At 43.9% G+C, this 22,962-nt stretch overlaps 1 protein-coding gene across 3 annotated transcripts in view; it reads right to left on the bottom strand.

The window, feature by feature from the left end:
* LOC121541879 (kelch-like protein 13) overlaps positions 1-22,962 on the bottom strand; it is a 71,829-nt gene that overhangs the window by 17,707 nt on the left and 31,160 nt on the right. For all 3 annotated transcript variants that reach the window (XM_041851237.2, XM_041851236.2, XM_041851235.2), the window contains 3 exons: positions 15,534-15,675; positions 2,689-2,821; positions 212-408 (listed from right to left, as the gene is read on the bottom strand). In XM_041851237.2, the coding sequence (XP_041707171.1) occupies positions 212-408; positions 2,689-2,821; positions 15,534-15,675 (472 nt within the window). The remainder of the gene's footprint in view (positions 1-211; positions 409-2,688; positions 2,822-15,533; positions 15,676-22,962) is intronic.

Raw genomic sequence — 22,962 nt, forward strand, 5'->3', positions numbered from 1 at the left:
AGTGCTTTTACCGCAGGCCAAATCTAGATATTAAAGTAGGCAGTAGAGTACAGTAGTCAGATATCTTAAGCTGCTGAGTATAATCCCCCTGGCTGGTTCTGGAGGGCTGAGCAGGCTATACGAGCAGGCTATACGAGCAGGCTATACGAGCAGGCTATACGAGCAGGCTATAAGATCAGGTAGGATGAGCAGGCAGTGTTAGGCTCCTTACCCCAGATATGAGAAAGACCTTGCAGAAGTCGAGCACAGGGAGGATTTGGAGGAAGCTGGCTGCCTCCAGTGTGTCCTGCAGGTTCTCCATGTTGAGAGACAGCTTGGCCGTGTAGATGAAGTCTATGATCTTCTTCAGGCCTATTCGGTTGACACCATGAAGCTTGATGCACATCAAATCCTGTTCCTTCATTCCACCTGCGTGATGAGGAGAGAGAGAGAGCGAGAGAGAGAGAGACAGAGAGACAGAGACAGAGACAGAGACAGAGACAGAGAGAGAGAGAGAGAGAGAGAGAGAGAGAGAGAGAGAGAGCGAGACACACAGACAGAGAGAGAAACAGAGAGACAGGAGAAAAACACAAGGAGCATATTATACAAGGCACCAGTCAGAGAAAAACAGAATAGCATCACCTATGAGCTCTGCCTTTGACAGTCAAGGCTAACCGAAGGAACAGACGCCATTCCACCGAGCTTTCATACATCTACCATTATGGCTATATGTAAATGAAATGTATTCACCAAAGCCTGGAGACCGTTGTATAATTCACCCAGAGAGGGCTGTGGGTCGCAGTGAAAAGCCTTTGCTCAGCATCGCAGCAGCATACTCCCCTCCTTATTACGGGCTTAAACAGTGACTCACTTCCCTCTTAACACATCTATTTCAGCTCAACAACACTTCTGAACCTCTCAGATAGGCTGCATACTTGTCAAATATCTGCTGAACCACTTACAGGTATTGAGGCTGTCCTCTTTTGGCTGTTAAGAAGAGGACATTCGACATTGCCTAACTCTTGAGGAATAACTGCATCTATCTCAGTCATTTCTATTTGCGTCATCAGTGAGGCACTTACTAAGCTACAACAAGAAGAAAGAAAGAAAAACAGAAATACATTACGGAAAGAAAAATACACATGCTGAATATTGTTGCTGATCACAGAAATGATTTCCCAGGCATTGTACAATAACATAAAGAACATTTCTAAACAACCTCAGTGTTGAATGCAATTTTTGCATTGTCTTGTGAAAAGGCTTATTATTTTTCTAAAAGCACAAGGCAAATCGAAACTTTAACCCCTGGGGAAAAGGTCCCACATCTAATTCAAGGTAAGGTACACTATATACATTGCATTCTTAAAGTACTCAGACCCCTTGACTTTTTCCACATTTTGTTATGTTACAGCCTTATTCAAAAATGGATTAAATTGTTTTTGTCCTCGGTTGCAACACTCACTACCGAGTTCCAAACTGCCTCTGGAAGCAACGTCAGCACAAGAACTGTTCGTCGGGAACTTAATGAAATGGGTTTCCTTGGCCGAGCAGCCTCACACATGCCTAAGATCACCATGTGCAATGCCAAGCGTCGGCTGGAGTGGTGTAAAGCTTGCCGCCATTGGACTCTGGAGCAGTGGAAACGTGTTCTCTGGAGTGATGAATCACGCATCACCATCTGGCAGTCCGACGGACGAATCTGGGTTTGGCGGATGCCAGAAGAACGCTACCTGCCGAATGCATAGTGCCAACTGTAAAGTTTGGTGGAGGAGGAATAATGGTCTGGGGCTGTTTTTCATGGTTCGGGCTAGGCCCCTTTGTTCCAGTGAAGGGAAATCGTAACACTGCAACATACAATTACATTCTAGATGATTCTGTGCTCCAACTTTGTGGCAAAAGTTTGGGGAAGGCCCTCTCCTGTTTCAGCATGACAATGCCCCCGTGCACAAAGCGAGGTCCATACAGAAATGGTTTGTTGAGATCGATGTGGAAGAACTTGACTGGCCTGCACAGAGCCCTGACCTCAACCCCATTGAACACCTTTGGGCTGAATTGTAACGCCGACTGCAAGCCAGGCCTAATTGCCCAACATAAGTGCCCGACCTCACTAATGCTGTTGTGGCTGAATCGAAGCAAGTCCCCGCAGCAATGTTCCAACATCTAGTGGAAAGCCTTCCCAGAAGAGTGTAGGCTGTTATAGCAGCAAAGGGGGGACCAACTCATATTAATGCCCATGGTTTTGGAATGAGATGTTCGAGCTGGTGTCCAGATACTTTTGGTCATGTAGTGTAGCTTGTCAGATTGTAGAGATGACAGGGGAAGTAAAAAGCAGCATCTCAAACCCTGGAGGATTCACGCTGTGCTTAAAGGAAAAGAGCACTTTGGGAGAAGCCTCTTTCAGGGAGATTGACACAATAATTTCCATCTACCAGGCAGGAGAACCAAGACAGAGACCAACAACGCCCTTCTGATTAGCTATGGCTGGCTCAAACACACACACACACACTGCTTCCATCAGAAGGCGATTTACGCAACAACCAGACAACACAATGCTAACAGCCCCAGAGTACAGATTGAATGATGGACGCGTGACAAACAGGCTAATCCTCTGATCACTCAGTCTGTTAATCAACATTAAACACAATATGCAGTCGTCCCATCCTGTGCTTGCTGCTGCTGCGAGAGAGAGAGAGAGACATAATGTCTTACCTGTGAACATGGCTTTGAAGTAGTCGCTGGAGGAGGCCATCATTGCGCGGTGCACTGGAAAGGCTTCGTCTCCGTCCCCCGCCACCAGTGTGACATCACACAGTAATCCCTCTATCCTCAGCTGGTCAAATCCCTGGGATGGAGGGAGGGAGAGACAGGAGAGACCAGCCTGTTAGAGAGCTGCTCTGTGTACTGTGGAGAGACCCTGTCTGTCCTGAACCATGGCCTCATTCCAGAGGGGCTCAACCTGCTCTCTATAGCCCTGCCAAGACTTGGACACCGAGACTGGATTATCCTAACTCAATCACTACATAACAGCACTACCGGTTCTTGACAACCTTCCTGCAAATAAACAATGTATATCCCTAAAGTAATTATTTGTCTACCTTCACACAGAAAATGTTACAGTAAGTTTTTTATTTCATATTCTGATTTAATGTAAATTCCTTCAAGGAAAATATTTTTTGGGGGTAAAACCAGCCAAATACATCTTAAATGAATATGCCACAGAACTATACTGCTCACCTGGCTTAATAGCAATATGTAGCAATGATATTATTTTCTACTGGTCAAATTGATTGTTTCTAGACGGCTCCCTTGACATTCCGAATACAAAGTCATTACTCCAACAACATTCTTTTTAACCTTTTTATGTTCAGGAAAAACTGATGTCGATGTTAGCTAAATAGGACAATTATGGTGTTATCAAGCCCAGTGCTCAGTCACAGACTGAGGTCCCTATAAAGAACACAGTGGAGTCTAAACGCGGCCACATGCTTCCCATCCGAAACAGTTCGGAACAGTTTGTGTATATATTATGACGACATTTTGTGACGTTTTTGTTCATTTTGGTCTTCGGCAAGGGTTTTTTAGGCTGTTCGTGCACACATTTTTGTAATGTCAGTTGAGTTGAATCAACAAATCACAGCACATATTGATGGGTACACCTCCTGCTTTTACTTCCTGCTTTGCTCCTATGGGAACGCTGTATCGCATTAGTGGAAACCAAGACTGTTCTAAGGGCAAGTCTGTCGGTTTTGACTAGCAGAAGTGACTTTTCGTAGCAGGTTAGGAAAACTTACGTGGCAGGTTAGAAGAATAAGGTTAAGGTTAGCTAAAATTGTCCCCGACGTGACTCAAACATATCTAGCTACAACCAGGCCTGCCCTGAGAACAGTCTTGGTTTTCACTAATGTGATGCTGCTATGGGTACACTTGCAATGGCCGCCAGTCCACCCATTATGCTATCATTGACGAATGGGGACGCTCGTTCTATTCATTCTATTTCTATGGCAGCACATGCGTTCAGGAGCGGAGGATAGGAGAACATTTGCTATTACCATCATCCAAAAGTCCATGACCATCACAACCCTACTTGCAGCAATGACAGAGACAGTGTTAATATGATTAAGTGGCATCCCATATAAGCATTGTGCTGAATCACACGTATACACCCACCCTGTGCTGTGTTCCTGACACCTTTTCAACACGATAATACACTCTTCAACAGCTAAAAGGCTATTACACTGTCGAAGGGAAACCTATGAAGCACTCTGTCTAACTAACAACATCTCCACACTTCAACACAACACACCTCCGTCATAGTGACAGGTTGTGGAGTACACACAGTGTGGACAGGTCATTGACGAGTCCAACAGCTTTCTGCCATCTCCTGCCTGGCCTGGGGGCCCCTCTCTCTGTGACGACCTTCACGTGTGGACAGAGACTGGCATGGGCAAGGCAGGCCAGGGAGCCTGACTCACTGAATGACTCACTCACTCACTGACTGATACTGATGCTTCATTCCACGGCTGGAGCCCAACACGCTGAGCCACTGTCTGTTTACACTGCAGGGGTCACAACCATGTCTCTGTCTTACCCTTCCAGCTAGTTACTGTATATAAGTAATATAATGGAGTTCTTCTCCAATGAAATTGTCATCACGTTTTCTTTGTGTCTTCTCATATGCAGAAGACATCTCGTTCTATGCGTGCGATGAAAAAAGTAGGCCATTTCAACTAGAGGGAACAACAGTCATTTCCATTATTTCAATCCAACTTTTCATGAATGATATCACTTTGACAACTCATTGCAAAGAGCATAACAGACCGTTTTCAATGTCTTAGAACATAATTCCCTTTGAGTCAATGGAATCATATACTGATCATTCTCCTTATCAAATGCAGTGAATGGGTTTGAAAGTCTTATATATCCTAACCAGCTTGCACACACAACCCTGATTTATTTATGTGCTTTGACCCTCCACGCGCATTGCATCCTGACTTCAGATGTGCCAGTGATTAGAGTGGGTGAGTCGTGTTGTTAGCGTGGGTGTGATTGTTATAATTATTAAAAGGTGACGCGTTCATTGCGTTGTGAAAAACTCATTATATATTTTTTCTAGGACTGACCCAATTTAGTCGACTGGTCAATTGTTTGGTTGATAAGCTGTTTGTCGACCGAGATTTCTTCAGTCAAGTTTTTTTGTTTTTCATGGTGCACAAGACACCTGTCGCACCTGATTCGCGCCTGTCTCAGTGGACTGATCCATTGCTGAGGCCACGGGGATGGCACAGTCTATCACTCTAAGACATATGATACTGAAATTGTATATGGTTATATTATGTAATAAATAATGGTGCAACATTACCCCAACCAGAAGCCATGGATTACTGGCAACATCCGCACTGAGCTAAAGGGTAGAGCTGCCGATTTCAAGGAGCGGGACTCTAACCCGGACGCTTATAAGAAATTCCGCTATGCCCTCCGACAAACCATCAAACAGGCAAAGAGTCAATACAGGACTAAGATTGAATCGTACTACACCGGCTCTGACGCTCGTCGGATGTGGTAGGGCTTGAAAACTATTACAGACTACAAAGGGAAGCACAGCCGCGAGCTGCCCAGTGACACAAGCCTACCAGATGAGCTAAATCACTTCTATGCTCGCATCGAGGCAAGCAGCACTGAAGCATGCATGAGAGCATCAGCTGTTCCGGATGACTATGTGATCACGCTCTCCGTAGCCGATGTGAGTAAGACTTTTAAGCAGGTCAACATTCACAAGGCCACAGGGCCAGATGGATTACCAGGACATGTACTCAGAGTATGTGCTGACCAACTGGCAAGTGTCGTCACTGACATTTTCAACATGTCCCTGATTGAGTCTGTAATACCAACATGTTTCAAGCAGACCACCATAGTCCCTGTGCCCAAGAACACTAAGATAACCTGCCTAAATGACTACCGACCCGTAGCACTCACATGCTTTGAAAGGCTGGTTATGGCTCACATCAACATCATTATCCCAGAAACCCTAGACCCACTCCAATTTGCATACCGCCCCAACAGATAAACAGATGATGCAATCTCTATTGCACTCCACACTGCCCTTTTCCACCTGGACAAGAGGAACACCTACGTGAGAATGCTATTCATTGACTACAGCTCAGCGTTCAACACCATAGCGCCCTCAAAGCTCATCACTAAGCTAAGGACCCTGGGACTAAACACCTCCCTCTGCAACTGGATCCTGGACTTCCTGATGGGCCGCCCCCAGGGTGGTAAGGGTAGGTAACAACTCATCTGCCACGCTGATCCTCAACACGGGGGCCCCTCAGGGGTGCGTGCTCAGTCCCCTCCTGTACTCCCTGTTCACCCATGACTGCATGGCCAGGCACGACTCCAACACCATCATTAAGTTTGCCGACGACACAACAGTGGTAGGCCTGATCACCGACAACGATGAGACAGCGTATACGGAGGAGGTCAGAGACCTGGCCATGTGGTGCCAAGATAACAACCCCTCCCTCAACGTGATCAAGACAAAGGAGATGATTGTGGACTACAGGAACAAAAAGAGGACTGAGCACGCCCCCATTCTCATCGACGGGGCTGTAGTGGAACAGGTTGAGAGCTTCAAGTTCCTTGGTGTCTATATCACCAACAAACTATCATGGTCCAAACACACCAAGACAGTCGTGAAGAGGGCACAACAAAGCCTATTCCCCCTCAGGAGACTGAAAAGATTTGGCATGGTTCATCAGATCCTCAAAAAGTTATACAGCTGCACCATCGAGAGCATCCTGACTGGTTGCCTCACCGCCTGGTATGGCAACTGCTTGGCCTCCAACCGCAAGACACTACAGAGGGTAGTGCGTACGGCCCAGTACATCACTGGGGCCAAGCTTCCTGCCATCCAGGACCTCTATACCAGACGAAGGCCCTAAAAATTATCAAAGACTCCAGCCACCCTAGTCATAGACTGTTCTCTCTGCTACCGCACAGCAAGCGGTACCGGAGCGCCAAGTCTAGGTCCAAAAGGCTTCTTAACAGCTTCTACCCCCAAGCCATAAGACTCCTGAACAGCTACCCAGACTATTTGCATTCTCTGTACCGGTACCCCCTGTATATAGCCTCCCTACTGTTAACTTATTTTACTGCTGCTCTTTAATTATTTGCTATTTTTTACTTATCTACTTTTTACTTAACACCTTTTTCCCCCCCCTTAAAAACTACATTGTTGGTTAAGGGCATGTAAGTAAGCATTTCACTGTAATGTCTACACCTGTTGTATTCGGCGCATGTGGCAAATAACATTTTATTTTATTTGATATACACTACCGGTCAAAAGTTTTAGAGCACCTACTCATTCAAGGGTTTTTCTATATTTTTACTATTTTCTACATTGTAGAATAATAGTGAAAACATTCTACAATGTAGAAAATAGTAAAAAATAAAGAAAAACCCTTGAATGAGTAGGTGTTCGAAAACTTTTGACCGGTAGTGTATATCTACAGAAATAAGACAGATCTTGCTTCTGTTGCCTGTTTGAGTGTTTGTTTAATAGCCTACTGACTCCGTGAGCACCAAGCCTCATGCAACGACAAAATGTCGGATAAAGCAATTTCACAGATTTGGCTGTTTTTAATCTTTGCTATGCTGTAATAAAGGTTTACAAATTTTTTCGTTACAACTGACTGTTTTTTTTCTTTTTAGGGGTAGATCAGCTTTAATATTTCAGATAGATAGTAACTTCCATCAATGTAATTGTCTGCATCACTTCCAATCCCCCATATGTTATTTTTCTCGCAAATATATATATACACATACATACAGTGGGGAAAAAAAGTATTTAGTCAGCCACCAATTGTGCAAGTTCTCCCACTTAAAAAGATGAGAGAGGCCTGTAATTTTCATCATAGGTACACGTCAACTATGACAGACAAAATGAGAAAAGAAAATCCAGAAAATCACATTGTAGGATTTTTAATGAATTTATTTGCAAATGATGGTGGAAAATAAGTATTTGGTCAATAACAAAAGTTTCTCAATACTTTGTTATATACCCTTTGTTGGCAATGACACAGGTCAAACGTTTTCTGTAAGTCTTCACAAGGTTTTCACACACTGTTGCTGGTATTTTGGCCCATTCCTCCATGCAGATCTCCTCTAGAGCAGTGATGTTTTGGGGCTGTCGCTGGGCAACACAGACTTTCAACTCCCTCCAAAAATGTTCTATGGGGTTGAGATCTGGAGACTGGCTAGGCCACTCCAAGACCTTGAAATGCTTCTTACGAAGCCACTCCTTCTTGCCCGGGCGGTGTGTTTGGGATCATTGTCATGCTGAAAGACCCAGCCATGTTTCATCTTCAATGCCCTTGCTGATGGAAGGAGGTTTTCACTCAAAATCTCACGATACATGGCCCCATTCATTCTTTCCTTTACACGGATCAGTCGTCCTGGTCCCTTTGCAGAAAAACAGCCCCAAAGCATGATGTTTCCACCCCCATGCTTCACAGTAGGTATGGTGTTCTTTGGATGCAACTCAGCATTCTTTGTCCTCCAAACACGACGAGTTGAGTTTTTACCAAAAAGTTATATTTTGGTTTCATCTGACCATATGACATTCTCCCAATCCTCTTCTGGATCATCCAAATGCACTCTAGTAAACTTCAGACGGGCCTGGACATGTACTGGCTTAAGCAGGGGGACACGTCTGGCACTGCAGGATTTGAGTCCCTGGCGGCGTAGTGTGTTACTGATGGTAGGCTTTGTTACTTTGGTCCCAGCTCTCTGCAGGTCATTCACTAGGTCCCCCCGTGTGGTTCTGGGATTTTTGCTCACCGTTCTTGTGATCATTTTGACCCCACGGGGTGAGATCTTGCGTGGAGCCCCAGATCGAGGGAGATTATCAGTGGTCTTGTATGTCTTCCATTTCCTAATAATTGCTCCCACAGTTGATTTCTTCAAACCAAGCTGCTTACCTATTGCAGATTCAGTCTTCCCAGCCTGGTGCAGGTCTACAATTTTGTTTTTGGTGTCCTTTGACAGCTCTTTGGTCTTGGCCATAGTGGTTTTTGGAGTGTGACTGTTTGAGGTTGTGGACAGGTGTCTTGTATACTGATAACAAGTTCAAACAGGTGCCATTAATACAGGTAACGAGTGGAGGACAGAGGAGCCTCTTAAAGAAGAAGTTACAGGTCTGTGAGAGCCAGAAATCTTGCTTGTTTGTAGGTGACCAAATACTTATTTTCCACCATAATTTGCAAATAAATTCATAAAAAATCCTACAATGTGATTTTCTCAAATTTTTTTCTCAATTTGTCTGTCATAGTTGACGTGTACCTATGATGAAAATTACAGGCCTCTCTCATCTTTTTAAGTGGGAGAACTTGCACAATTGGTGGCTGACTAAATACTTTTTTTCCCCACTGTACATACATACAGTGGGGAGAACAAGTATTTGATACACTGCCGATTTTGCAGGTTTTCCTACTTACAAAGCATGTAGAGGTCTGTAATTTTTATCATAGGTACACTTCAACTGTGAGAGACGGACAAAATCCAGAAAATCACATTGTATGATTTTTAAGTAATTAATTTGTATTTTATTGCATGACATAAGTATTTGATCACCTACCAACCAGTAAGAATTCCGGCTCTCACAGACCTGTTAGTTTTTCTTTAAGAAGCCCTCCTGTTCTCCACTCATTACCTGTATTAACTGCACCTATTTGAACTGGTTACCTGTATAAAACACACCTGTCCACACACTCAATTAAACAGACTCCAACCTCTCCACAATGGCCAAGACCAGAGAGCTGTGTAAGGACATCAGGGATAAAATTGTAGACCTGCACAAGGCTGGGATGGGCTACAGGACAATAGGCAAGCAGCTTGGTGAGAAGGCAACAACTGTTGGCGCAATTATTAGAAAATGGAAGAAGTTCAAGATGACGGTCAATCACCCTCGGTCTGGGGCTCCATGCAAGATCTCACCTCGTCAATGATCATGAGGAAGGTGAGGGATCAGCCCAGAACTACATGGCAGGACCTGGTCAATGACCTGAAGAGAGCTGGGACCACAGTCTCAAAGAAAACCATTCGTAACACACTACGCCGTCATGGATTAAAATCCTGCAGCGCATGCAAGGTCCCCCTGCTCAAGCCAGCGCATGTCCAGGCCCGTCTGAAGTTTGCCAATGACCATCTGGATGATTCAGAGGAGGAATGGGAGAAGGTCATGTGGTCTGATGAGACAAAAATAGAGCTTTTTGGTCTAAACTCCACTCGCCGTGTTTGGAAGAATGAGGAAGGATGAGTTCAACCCCAAGAACACCATCCCAACCGTGAAGCATGGAGGTGGAAACATCATTATTTGGGGATGCTTTTCTGCAAAGGGGACAGGACGACTACACCGTATTGAGGGGAGGATGGATGGGGCCATGTATCACGAGATCTTGGCCAACAACCTCCTTCCCTCAGTAAGAGCATTGAAGATGGGTCGTGGCTGGGTCTTCCAGCATGACAACGACCCGAAACACACAGCCAGGGCAACTAAGGAGTGGCTCCGTAAGAAGCATCTCAAGGTCCTGGAGTGGCCTAGCCAGTCTCCAGACCTGAACCCAATAGAAAATCTTTGGAGGGAGCTGAAAGTCCGTATTGCCCAGCGACAGCCCCAAAACCTGAAGGATCTGGAGAAGGTCTGTATGGAGGAGTGGGCTAAAATCCCTGCTGGTTGGAGGTTGGAGTCTGTTTGATTGAGTGTGTGGACAGGTGTCTTTTATACAGGTAACGAGTTCAAACAGGTGTAGTTAATACAGGTAATGAGTGGAGAACAGGAGGGCTTCTTAAAGAAAAACTAACAGGTCTGTGAGAGCCGGAATTCTTACTGGTTGGTAGGTGATCAAATACTTATGTCATGCAATAAAATGCAAATTAATTACTTAAAAATCATACAATGTGATTTTCTGGATTTTTGTTTTAGATTCCGTCTCTCACAGTTGAAGTGTACCTATGATAAAAAGTACAGACCTCTACATGCTTTGTAAGTAGGAAAACCTGCAAAATCGGCAGTGTATCAAATACTTTTTCTCCCCACTGTATATATATATATATATTTTTATTTTTTTCATACTGGTCCCCGTGGGAAACGAACCCACATCCCTGCCGGCCAAACCCTCCCCTAACTTGGACGACGCTGGACCAATTGTGCGCCGCCCATGGGTCTCCCGGTCGCGGTCGGCTGCGACAGAGCCTGGACTCGAACCAGGATCTCTAGTGGCACAGCTAGCACTGCGATGCAGTGCCTTAGACCACTGCGCCACTCGGGAGCAGCCGGCCGCGACCGGGAGACCCATGGGCGGCGCACAATTGGTCCAGCGTCGTCCAAGGTAGGGGAGGGTTTGGCCGGCAGGGATGTGGGTTCGTTTCCCACGGGGGGCCAGTATGGAAAAAAAAAATATATAATAATAATAATAATAATAATACATGTATGCATATATATACACATACATACACACACACATATATATATATATATATATACATACATACATGCATACATACATATCCTTTAAAAAATTATATTTCCCTTCATTACTTTCCAACCCCACCACCTCTTCCCCAATTGGAGTAAACTAGTGAACAACAACGCTTAGGCCTCTACTTCCAGCCCATACATACTATATACATTTTATGGACACAGTCAAATTCTACAATAATTATATTTTGTTTATTTTTACTCCTGAACTTCCTCCAATCATTTTCATGATATCCATCTGGTTTGCTTCTATATGCCATATTTTTCTAACTGTGCTCTTTCACAAAAGCTCTCAACCTATAACCTATATACTTATTATGGAGTATGCTTAACATTAGTTATCTTTCCGTTATTAGTTGTTGTTAGTTGTTATTAGTCCCATTCTTCAGCTCCATTCAACACCTCCCATCTATCTCTTAACACCATCCATATTGGATTTCTATTTGCCATATATATTTCAACTGTACTGTGATGTTTTACAAAAGTTCTGAACCTTTCTATTTTCATTGTTTCTACAGATTGTAAATTGAAAATAAACATTTTTGCTAAAAGTATTATTATATTATTGATCGATTGACTATGACTTTTCAGATCACCCAGTAGCGCTATCTGCAGGGTTAGCTCCAGGTAAATATTGAAATCCTTTAGCCATTCCTGGACCTGTGTCCAAAAACAAGCTACAAATGGACAGTACCAAAACAAATGATCTAATGATTCTGTCTCTTCGCAGCAAAATCTGCAGAGCTGGGAAGATTGTATCCCCCATATAAATAACATTCTATTGGTAGCAATAATTTTATATAATCATTTAAATAGAAAAATTATAAGTTTTGAATCCGGCGTCGTTTTGCGTATCAATTCATAAACACTATGCCATGGAATCGGTACGTCAAAAATCTCTTCCCATCTATTTTGCAATCTATATGGGACGGCTGTCAATCCTTTGGTCCTTAAATGAAACTGGTATACATTTTTATTTATCACAATTTTCTTTAACCAATTATATTCTTTAATGCAAGGCCGACAGACAAGTTCCTTACTTTTACCCCCTTCCACTTTCCTTTTCCATTTTTGCGGTAATGCTGCAATTATTTGGTTATAATTTTGGGTAGAGCAGACATTTCCATATGTTTTTGTTAGCTGCATGTGCGACATACAGTGGGGAAAAAAAGTATTTAGTCAGCCACCAATTGTGCAAGTTCTCCCACTTAAAAAGATGAGAGAGGCCTGTAATTTTCATCATAGGTTCACGTCAACTATGACAGACAAATTTAGATTTTTTTTCTCCAGAAAATCACATTGTAGGATTTTTAATGAATTTATTTGCAAATTATGGTGGAAAATAAGTATTTGGTCACCTACAAACAAGCAAAATTTCTGGCTCTCACAGACCTGTAACTTCTTCTTTAAGAGGCTCCTCTGTCCTCCACTCGTTACCTGTATTAATGGCACCTGTTTGAACTTGTTATCAGTATAAAAGACACCTGTCCACAACCTCAAACAGTCACACTCCAAACTCCACTATGGCCAAGACCAAAGAGCTGTCAAAGGACACAAGAAACAAAATTGTAGACCTGCACCAGGCTGGGAAGACTGAATCTGCAATAGGTAAGCAGCTTGGTTTGAAGAAATCAACTGTGGGAGCAATTATTAGGAAATGGAAGACATACAAGACCACTGATAATCTCCCCTCGATCTGGGGCTCCACGCAAGATCTCACCCCGTGGGGTCAAAATGATCACAAGAACTGTGAGCAAAAATCCCAGAACCACACGGGGGGACCTAGTGAATGACCTGCAGAGAGCTGGGACCAAAGTCTACCATCAGTAACACACTACGCCGCCATGGACTCAAATCCTGCAGTGCCAGACGTGTCCCCCTGCTTAAGCCAGTACATGTCCAGGCCCGTCTGAAGTTTGCTAGAGTGCATTTGGATGATCCAGAAGAGGATTGGGAGAATGTCATATGGTCAGATGAAACCAAAATAGAACTTTTTGGTAAAAACTCAACTCGTCGTGTTTGGAGGGCAAAGAATGCTGAGTAGCATCCAAAGAACACCATACCTACTGTGAAGCATGGGAGTGGAAACATCATGCTTTGGGGCTGTTTTTCTGCAAAGGGACCAGGACGACTGATCCGTGTAAAAGAAAGAATGAATGGGGCCATGTATCGTGAGATTTTGAGTGAAAACCTCCTTCCATCAGCAAGGGCATTGAAGATGAAACGTGGCTGGGCATGACAATGATCCCAAACACACCGCCCGGGCAACGAAGGAGTGGCTTCGTAAGAAGCATTTCAAGGTTCTGGAGTGTCCTAGCCAGTCTCCAGATCTCAACCCCATAGAAAATCTTTGGAGGGAGTTGAAAGTCTGTGTTGCCCAGCGACAGCCCCAAAACATCACTGCTCTAGAGGAGATCTGCATGGAGGAATGGGCCAAAATACCAGCAACAGTGTGTGAAAACCTTGTGAAGACTTACAGAAAACGTTTGACCTGTGTCATTGCCAACAAAGGGTATATAACAAAGTATTGAGAAACTTTTGTTATTGACCAAATACTTATTTTCCACCATAATTTGCAAATAAAATCATAAATAATCATACAATGTGATTTTCTGGAAAGTTTTTCTCATTTTGTCTGTCATAGTTGACGTGTACCTATGATGAAAATTACAGGCCTCTCTCATCTTTTTAAGTGGGAGAACATGCACAATTGGTGGCTGACTAAATACTTTTTTCCCCCACTGTAACTCCACCAGTCCTACCGATAATATCATTTACATTACATTTTAGTCATTTAGCAGACGCTCTTATCCAGAGCGACTTACAGTTAGTGAGTGCATAATTTTTTTTCTCCATACTGGCCTCCCGTGGGAAACGAACCCACAACCATGGCGTTGCAAGCGCCATGCTCTACCAACTGAGAGTCGTCCTGTTCTTTCAACCAATCGATTGGTCGAAATGTTTTAACTTATTTTTCCATATATAGACAGACACACCCTATGTGTTTAAATAAAACCAACAACATATGCACTGAGCTTGTCTGATGCTTTAAGCACACTGTAAATAATTAAGACACACAAATGACTCAAGAAAGAGCCCGATGGTCACACTGTGTTAAATAAAATGACAGCGAGTGCCTGTGTGACTGGCACACGTTGTTTCGCTCTCCTCCTTACTGCAGCGAAAAGGCACCACATAATAATAATAATAATAATATGCCATTTAGCAGACGCTTTTATCCAAAGCGACTTACAGTCATGCGTGCATACATTTTTTTTGTGTATGGGTGGTCCCGGGGATCGAACCCACTACCATGGCGTTACAAGCGCCGTGCTCTACCAGCTGAGCTACAGAGGACCACATCACAGTAAGTGTTTATTGCGCTGTCCGTGCTGAAGCTGCCACATAATTTCATCCATTTAGTGTCTTACTTGTTTCTGACTGAAAAGTTCTGTTACCGAAATCCCTAATTTGTTTAGGAAAAACATTTCCTATTCCCTCAACCCTTGCTCTCTTTACGTGAAACATGTACGCATTTCATCGCATGTGACCAATAGGGCCGGACCTATAGCCTATCCTAATCACATTAATAAATTGGTTGTATCAAACTCAGAACACCATAATGTCGACAGCAAAATGGATGCAGAGGACGTGAAAAAGAAACTCGAAATGGGCAAATGTTTACTGGTTTCTCAGGAGGGAAAGGGGAAGTCAGATCTGTGGAAGACATTTTACTTAGTTGTGGAAACTACTGGAGATCAACAAAAAGGAGGGTATTGGAGCAAGCGTTGCGTGAGTATTGGGTGTGCCAAATTATTGCCGTTAGATTACAATATTATACTTTTTTCTGACCATTTGGAACAGTGTAAACAATGATGATGACATTACTTATTATTATAATGATGATCATAATAATATTTGTAATAATAACAATAAGTAGGAGATCAAGAAAAAAGGAGAGTATATGAACCATCTCTCATTCTCTCTCCTGTAACCCTCCCTCCCATCCATTACTACTCACCTGAAGGACAACTGAGCTGTGTGTGTTGCTTGTGAAGAAGCGAGTGTTTCCTGTTTTGGAAGGCTGTAGGTGGGCAGAGACGCCCATGTCACCACACCCCAGCGACACTTTCATGTGAGGGTCGTCGTCCTCCACGAGGGATCTTCAGGGGAGGCAGAGAGAGAGAGGAAACGAGAGAGAGGATAAGAGAGAGAGAGGGAAAGAGACGTTTAGCTCACAATCATGCAGTACAAGCACAGATTTACATTAAAATCAACTTGAGTGTGTTTTGCATTCGGAAAGTATTCAGACCCCTTGACTTTTTCCACATTTTGTTACGTTACAGCCTTATTCTAAAATTGATTAAAAAATAAATAAATCTCAATACGATACCCCATAATGACAAAGCGAAATCACATTTTTAGAAATGTTTGCAAATGTTTTTATTTTTTTATACGCTATTCAGACCCTTTGCTATGAGACTCGAAATTGAGCTTTCCATTGATCATCCTTGAGATGTCTCTACAACTTGATTTGAGTCCACCTGTGGTAAATTCAATTGATTGGACATGATTTGGAAAGGCACACACCTGTCTATATAAGGTACCACAGTTGACAGTGCATGTTAGAGCAAAAACCAAGTCATGAGATCGAAGGAATTGTCCGAAGAGCTCTGAGACAGGATGGTGTCGAGGCACAGATCTGGGGAAGGGTACAAAAACATTTCTGCAGCATTGAAGGTCGCCAAGAACACAGTGGCCTCCATCATTCTTAAATGGAAGAAGCTTGGAACCACCAAGACTCTTCCTAGAGCTGGCCGCCCGGCCAAACGGAGCAATCGGGGGAGAAGGGCCTTGGTCAGGGAGATGACCAAGAACCCGATGGTCACTCTGACAGAGCTCAAGAGTTCCTCTGTGGAGATGGGAGAACATTCCAGAAGGACAACCATCTCTGCAGCACTCCACCAAATCAGGCTTTTATGGTAGAGTGGCTCCTCAGTAAAAGGCAAAACAGCCCACTTGGAGTTTGCCAAAAGGCACCTATGCTGTGGGGATGTTTTTCAGCGGCAGGGAAGACGAGTCAGGATCGAGGGAAAGATGAACGGAGCAAAGTACAGAAAGATCCTTGATGAAAACCTGCTTCAGAGCGCTCAGGACCTCAGACTGGGGAGGAAGGTTCACCTTCGAACAGGACAGCGACCCTAAGCACACAGCCAAGACAACGCAGGAGTGGCTTCGGGACAAGTCTCTGAATGTCCTTGAGTGGACCAGCCAGAGCCCGGACTTGAACCCGATCAAACATCTCTGGAAAGACCAGAAAATAGCTGTGCAGTGACACTCCCCATCCAACCTGACAAAGCTTGAGAGGATCTACAGAGAAGAATGGGATAAACTCCCCAAGAAGACTCAAGGCTGTAATCGCTGCCAAAGGTGCTTCAACAAAGTACTGAGTAAAGGGTCTGAATACTTATGTAAATGTTATATTGCAGTTTTTATTTGTATACATTTGCAAACATTTCTAAAAACCGGTTTTTGCTTTGTCATTATGGGGTATTGTGTGTAGATTGATGAGAGAAAAAAAACAATTTAATCAATTTTAGAATAAGGCTGTAACATAACAAAATATGGAAAAAGTCAAGGGGTCTGAATACTTCCAAATGCATGATGAGAGAACCTTGAGATTTCCTGATGCAACATGTACAGCACAGAGGCTGAGGAAGGGGGTTTTAGGAAAAGGCTAATTAATACACAGCACCACAAGAAAAAGTGTTTCCTCTATATGCATTTAGCAGCGCAGCACCGCCTCTGCTAAATCTTGGCCACCGCCTCTGCTAAATCTCATTTTTGGGATGTTAAAACATTTTCAATGTAAACTTAAACGGCTAAAACCAGATAAATTATGTAGAAAATATAATGGAGCTATATATTTAAAAATAAGATCATATTTGAGAACTAACAACCACCAAAATAAACACCAGGTGGGTGTATTTAATTATCAGGTAGAACAGAAATAACCAGAAGGCTCCAGACGTCGTAGGGTTGAATACCCCTGCACTTTCCTATCATCATCATCTGAAATTTTTATCCTCCTTCTGTACCTCAGAAACCGCAATTGCTATCCCATAGTTTCTGATGCCAGACGGCCTCGTCATGCTCTCATTGAGATTGTATAAGAATGACACGACTTGCTTTGGTTGGTGCCCCTGAGCCAATCATAATGGTGTGCTCAACTCCTCCGACACATTACGCTCCATCATCCGAACCTGATGAAGCAATACTTGTGCTCCATGCAACACACCGAAGCAACATCTTGTTAACTACAGAAACTTTAATTAGGCCTATAATTACTGGAGACTGACCAATGTTTCCACTGATTAGTAGGGCACAGCACCAAAACCCTGAGGGTCATATTAACTTGAGGACATTCAGGAGGGGGAGCTTCCTCTGGGAAACCGTTCTCTCAGATAAGGAAAAGTAGCACCATGCACTCTTATGAGATGCATCATGGCCAACATGTCTCCACACTCCTAATCACAATGGAGCATGCAACTGCCCTGGGAATTCCTGAAGCAGAAAAGATTTCATGCTGCTTTAATGCTGTAACTATTCAGTCAGACGCAGTCAGGCTCACTTGGGAAGAAAGCCCAGACAGGCACTTTTATTATAAATGGGGCAGTTGTTTGTGTGGGCTGAAGACGTCTTTTTCCCCTCCTTTCTTCTCATCAAATAATTTTGCATTAAATAATGATTAAATGTTTTCTACTTCAAAAGAGAGGCACGGCTGAAATAATCAGACCAAGAGAGGCTGGGAAGAATAATCGTGAATCTCATTTTCATCACACAGCATGTAAAAACCATGGCAATGCAAAAATATATAACATTTACAATGAAAAGTCTGATTGACATTTAGGCCAACACGAAGGGAGAACTATTTCTAGATCTAGGCTACCACCACAAAACTAAGGACAACCAGTCCATATTTAGCTACAACACATTCTATACAAGTTATGTTAAACACATTATATGATGATCATCCAGGACTGGTGACTCTAATGAATGGATCTAGATGAGCCAATCAGTGGGTCAGTTAATACTATCAGATATGTTTCTACAAGGAGGTGAAGGTGGATGACCTAGTGGGCTCTAGTGTTTCTACAGGGCTATGAAGATAGATGGCCTAGTGGGCTCTAGCTTGCAGGAATTCAGGGTCAACACCACCACTAGATGCTGAGGATTCATAGCTAGAGGAGTGAGAACAATCACACTGACACACAGCACAGGCAGGGTACTGGTACATTTACCCTGTCAGGTGGTAAGTCAGAGAAGCAGCATGGAGAGAGTGGGTTGTCCAGACCACAAAGGAGTGTTGGTGGCTCCCGGAACGAAAAACAAAGAGAACAACATCTAGAGCAGGATGATGTTATTTGGCCCCCCAAGTTTTTTTATTTTATTATTATGTTATCCCTTTTTTCTCCCCAATTTCGTGATATGCAATTAGTAGTTACAGTCTTGTCCCATCGCTGCAACTCCCGTACGGACTCAGGAGAGGTAAAGGTCGAGAGCCATGCGTCCTCCAAAACATGACCCAGCCAAGCCGCACTGCTTCTTGACACACTGCTCGCTTAACCCGGAAGCAAGCCACACCAATGTGTCTTGAGGAAACATGAACAGCTGGCGAGTGAAGTCAGCGTACACGTGCCCGGCACGCCACAAGGAGTCGCTGGAGCGTGATGGGACTAGGACATCCTGGCTGGCCAAACCCTCCCCTAACCCGGACGATGCTGGGCCAAATGTGCGCCATCTCATGGGTCTCCCGGTCGCGGCCGGCTGCGACACAGCCTGGGCTCGAACCCGGGTCTGTAGTGACACCTCTAGCACTGCGATGCAGTGCATTAGACCGCTGCGCCACTCGGGAGCCCCCCCCCCAAGTTTTCTGAACAAAAAAATAAAAAATAATTTTCGTTAAAATACTGTACAGGAAATGAGCTCAAACTGATTTTAATTGAGGAAATCTGTTCCTAAGTATTCGCACACATAGGTAGAGAGGCATACAGTGGGGAGAACAAGTATTTGATACACTGCCGATTTTGCAGGTTTTCCTAGGTTTTCCTACTTACAAAGCATGTAGAGGTCTGCACTTTTTATCATAGGTACACTTCAACTGTGAGAGACAGAATCTAAAACAAAAATCCAGAAAATCACATTGTATGATTTTTAAGTAATTCATTTGCATTTTATTGCATGACATAAGTATTTGATCACCTACCAACCAGTAAGAATTCCGGCTCTCACAGACCTGTTCGTTTTTCTTTAAGAAGCCCTCCTGTTCTCCACTCATTACCTGTATTAACTGCGCCTGTTTGAACTCGTTAACTGTATAAAAGACACCTGTCCACACACTCAATCAAACAGACTCCAACCTCTCCACAATGGCCAAGACCAGAGAGCTGTGTAAGGACATCAGGGATAAAATTGTAGACCTGCACAAGGCTGGGATGGGCTACAGGACAATAGGCAAGCAGCTTGGTGAGAAGGCAACAACTGTTGGCGCAATTATTAGAAAATGGAAGAAGTTCAAGATGACGGTCAATCACCCTCGGTCTGGGGCTCCATGCAAGATCTCACCTCGTGGGGCATCAATGATCATGAGGAAGGTGAGGGATCAGCCCAGAACTACACGGCAGGACCTGGTCAATGACCTGAAGAGAGCTGGGACCACAGTCTCAAAGAAAACCATTCGTAACACACTACGCCGTCATGGATTAAAATCTTGCAGCGCACGCAAGGTCCCCCTGCTCAAGCCAGCGCATGTCCAGGCCCGTCTGAAGTTTGCCAATGACCATCTGGATGATCCAGCTCGCCGTGTTTGGAGGAAGAAGAAGGATGAGTACAACCCCAAGAACACCATCCCAACCGTGAAGCATGGAGGTGGAAACATCATTCTTTGGTGATGCTTTTCTGCAAAGGGGACAGGACGACTGCACCGTATTGAGGGGAGGATGGATGGGGCCATGTATCGCGAGATCTTGGCCAACAACCTCCTTCCCTCAGTAAGAGCATGACAACGACCCGAAACACACAGCCAGGGCAACTAAGGAGTGGCTCCGTAAGAAGCATCTCAAGGTCCTGGAGTGGCCTAGCCAGTCTCCAGACCTGAACCCAATAGAAAATCTTTGGAGGGAGCTGAAAGTCCGTATTGCCCAGCGACAGCCCCGAAACCGGAAGGATCTGGAGAAGGTCTGTATGGAGGAGTGGGCCAAAATCCCTGCTGCAGTGTGTGCAAACCTGGTCAAGACCTACAGGAAACGTATGATCTCTGTAATTGCAAACAAAGGTTTCTGTACCAAATATTAAGTTCTGCTTTTCTGATGTATCAAATACTTATGTCATGCAATAAAATGCAAATTAATTACTTAAAAATCATACAATGTGATTTTCTGGATTTTTGTTAAAGTGTACCTATGATAAAAATTACAGACCTCTACATGCTTTGTAAGTAGGAAAACCTGCAAAATCGGCAGTGTATCAAATACTTGTTCTCCCCACTGGAGAGAGGACAGAGCAGGATATCCTATAAACTCTAAACTGGAGAGAGGACAGACAGAGCAAGTATTTGATACACTGCCGATTTTGCAGGTTTTCCTACTTACAAAGCATGTAGAGGTCTGTAATTTTGATCATAGGTACACTTCAACTGTGAGAGACGGAATCTAAAACAAAAATCCAGAAAATCACATTGTATGATTTTTAAGTAATTAATTTGCATTTTATTGCATGACATAAGTATTTGATCACCTACCAACCAGTAAGAATTGTCTCTCACAGACCTGTTAGTTTTTCTTTAAGAAGCCCTCCTGTTCTCCACTCATTACCTGTATTAACTGCACCTGTTTGAACTCGTTACCTGTATAAAAGACACTTGTCCACACACTCAATCAAACAGACTCCAACCTCTACACAATGGCCAAGACCAGAGAGCTGTGTAAGGACATCAGGGATAAAATTGTAGACCTGTACAAGGCTGGGATGGGCTACAGGACAATAGGCAAGCAGCTTGGTGAGAAGGCAACAACTGTTGGCACAATTATTAGAAAATGGAAGAAGTTCAAGATGACGGTCAATCACCCTCGGTCTGGGGCTCCATGCAAGATCTCACCTCGTGGGGCATCAATGATCATGAGGAACGTGAGGGATCAGCCCAGAACTACAAGGCAGGTCCTGGTCAATGACCTGAAGAGAGCTGGGACCACAGTCTCAAAGAAAACCATTAGTAACACACTACGCCGTCATGGATTAAAATCTTGCAGCGCACGCAAGGTCCCCCTGCTCAAGCCAGCGCATGTCCAGGCCCGTCTGAAGTTTGCCAATGACCATCTGGATGATCCAGAGGAGGAATGGGAGAAGGTCATGTGGTCTGATGAGACAAAAATAGAGCTTTTTGGTCTAAACTCCACTCGCCGTGTTTGGAGGAAGAAGAAGGATGAGTACAACCCCAAGAACACCATCCCAACCGTGAAGCATGGAGGTGGAAACATCATTCTTTGGTGATGCTTTTCTGCAAAGGGGACAGGACGACTGCACTGTATTGAGGGGAGGATGGATAGGGCCATGTATCGCAAGATCTTGGCCAACAACCTCCTTCCTTCAGTAAGAGCATTGAAGATGGGTCGTGGCTGGGTCTTCCAGCATGACAACGACCCGAAACACACAGCCAGGGCAACTAAGGAGTGGCTCCGTAAGAAGCATCTCAAGGTCCTGGAGTGGCCTAGCCAGTCTCCAGACCTGAACCCAATAGAAAATCTTTGGAGGGAGCTGAAAGTCTGTATTGCCCAGCGACAGCCACGAAACCTGAAGGATCTGGAGAAGGTCTGTATGGAGGAGTGGGCCAAAATCCCTGCTGCCGTGTGTGCAAACCTGGTCAAGACCTACAGGAAACGTATGATCTCTGTAATTGCAAACAAAGGTTTCTGTACCAAATATTAAGTTCTGCTTTTCTGATGTATCAAATACTTATGTCATGCAATAAAATGCAAATGAATTACTTAAAAATCATACAATGTGATTTTCTGGATTTTTGTTTTAGATTCCGTCTCTCACAGTTGAAGTGTACCTATGATAAAAATGACAGACCTCTACATGCTTTGTAAGTAGGAAAACCTGCAAAATCGGCAGTGTATCAAATACTTGTTCTCCCCACTGTATATATATATATATTTTTTTTTTACTCAGACACCCGCAACCCATTCAAAACCTGGGTCGCGACCCACCAGTTGAGAATTGCTGGACTAGGCCACACACACACGCATACGTTTCTCACAAATACAATTTTATTTGACAAAAGTCCATATTATTAGGCCCAAATCGTCATTGTGTGTGGGTTGTGGATGGCCGTTTTCTTTTAACAAAATACTGGAACATGGCAAGAATCATCTGCTTTATGGAATGGGGAC

The sequence above is a fragment of the Coregonus clupeaformis genome, chromosome 27 (assembly GCF_020615455.1).
Source record: "Coregonus clupeaformis isolate EN_2021a chromosome 27, ASM2061545v1, whole genome shotgun sequence".
NCBI lineage: Eukaryota > Metazoa > Chordata > Actinopteri > Salmoniformes > Salmonidae > Coregonus > Coregonus clupeaformis.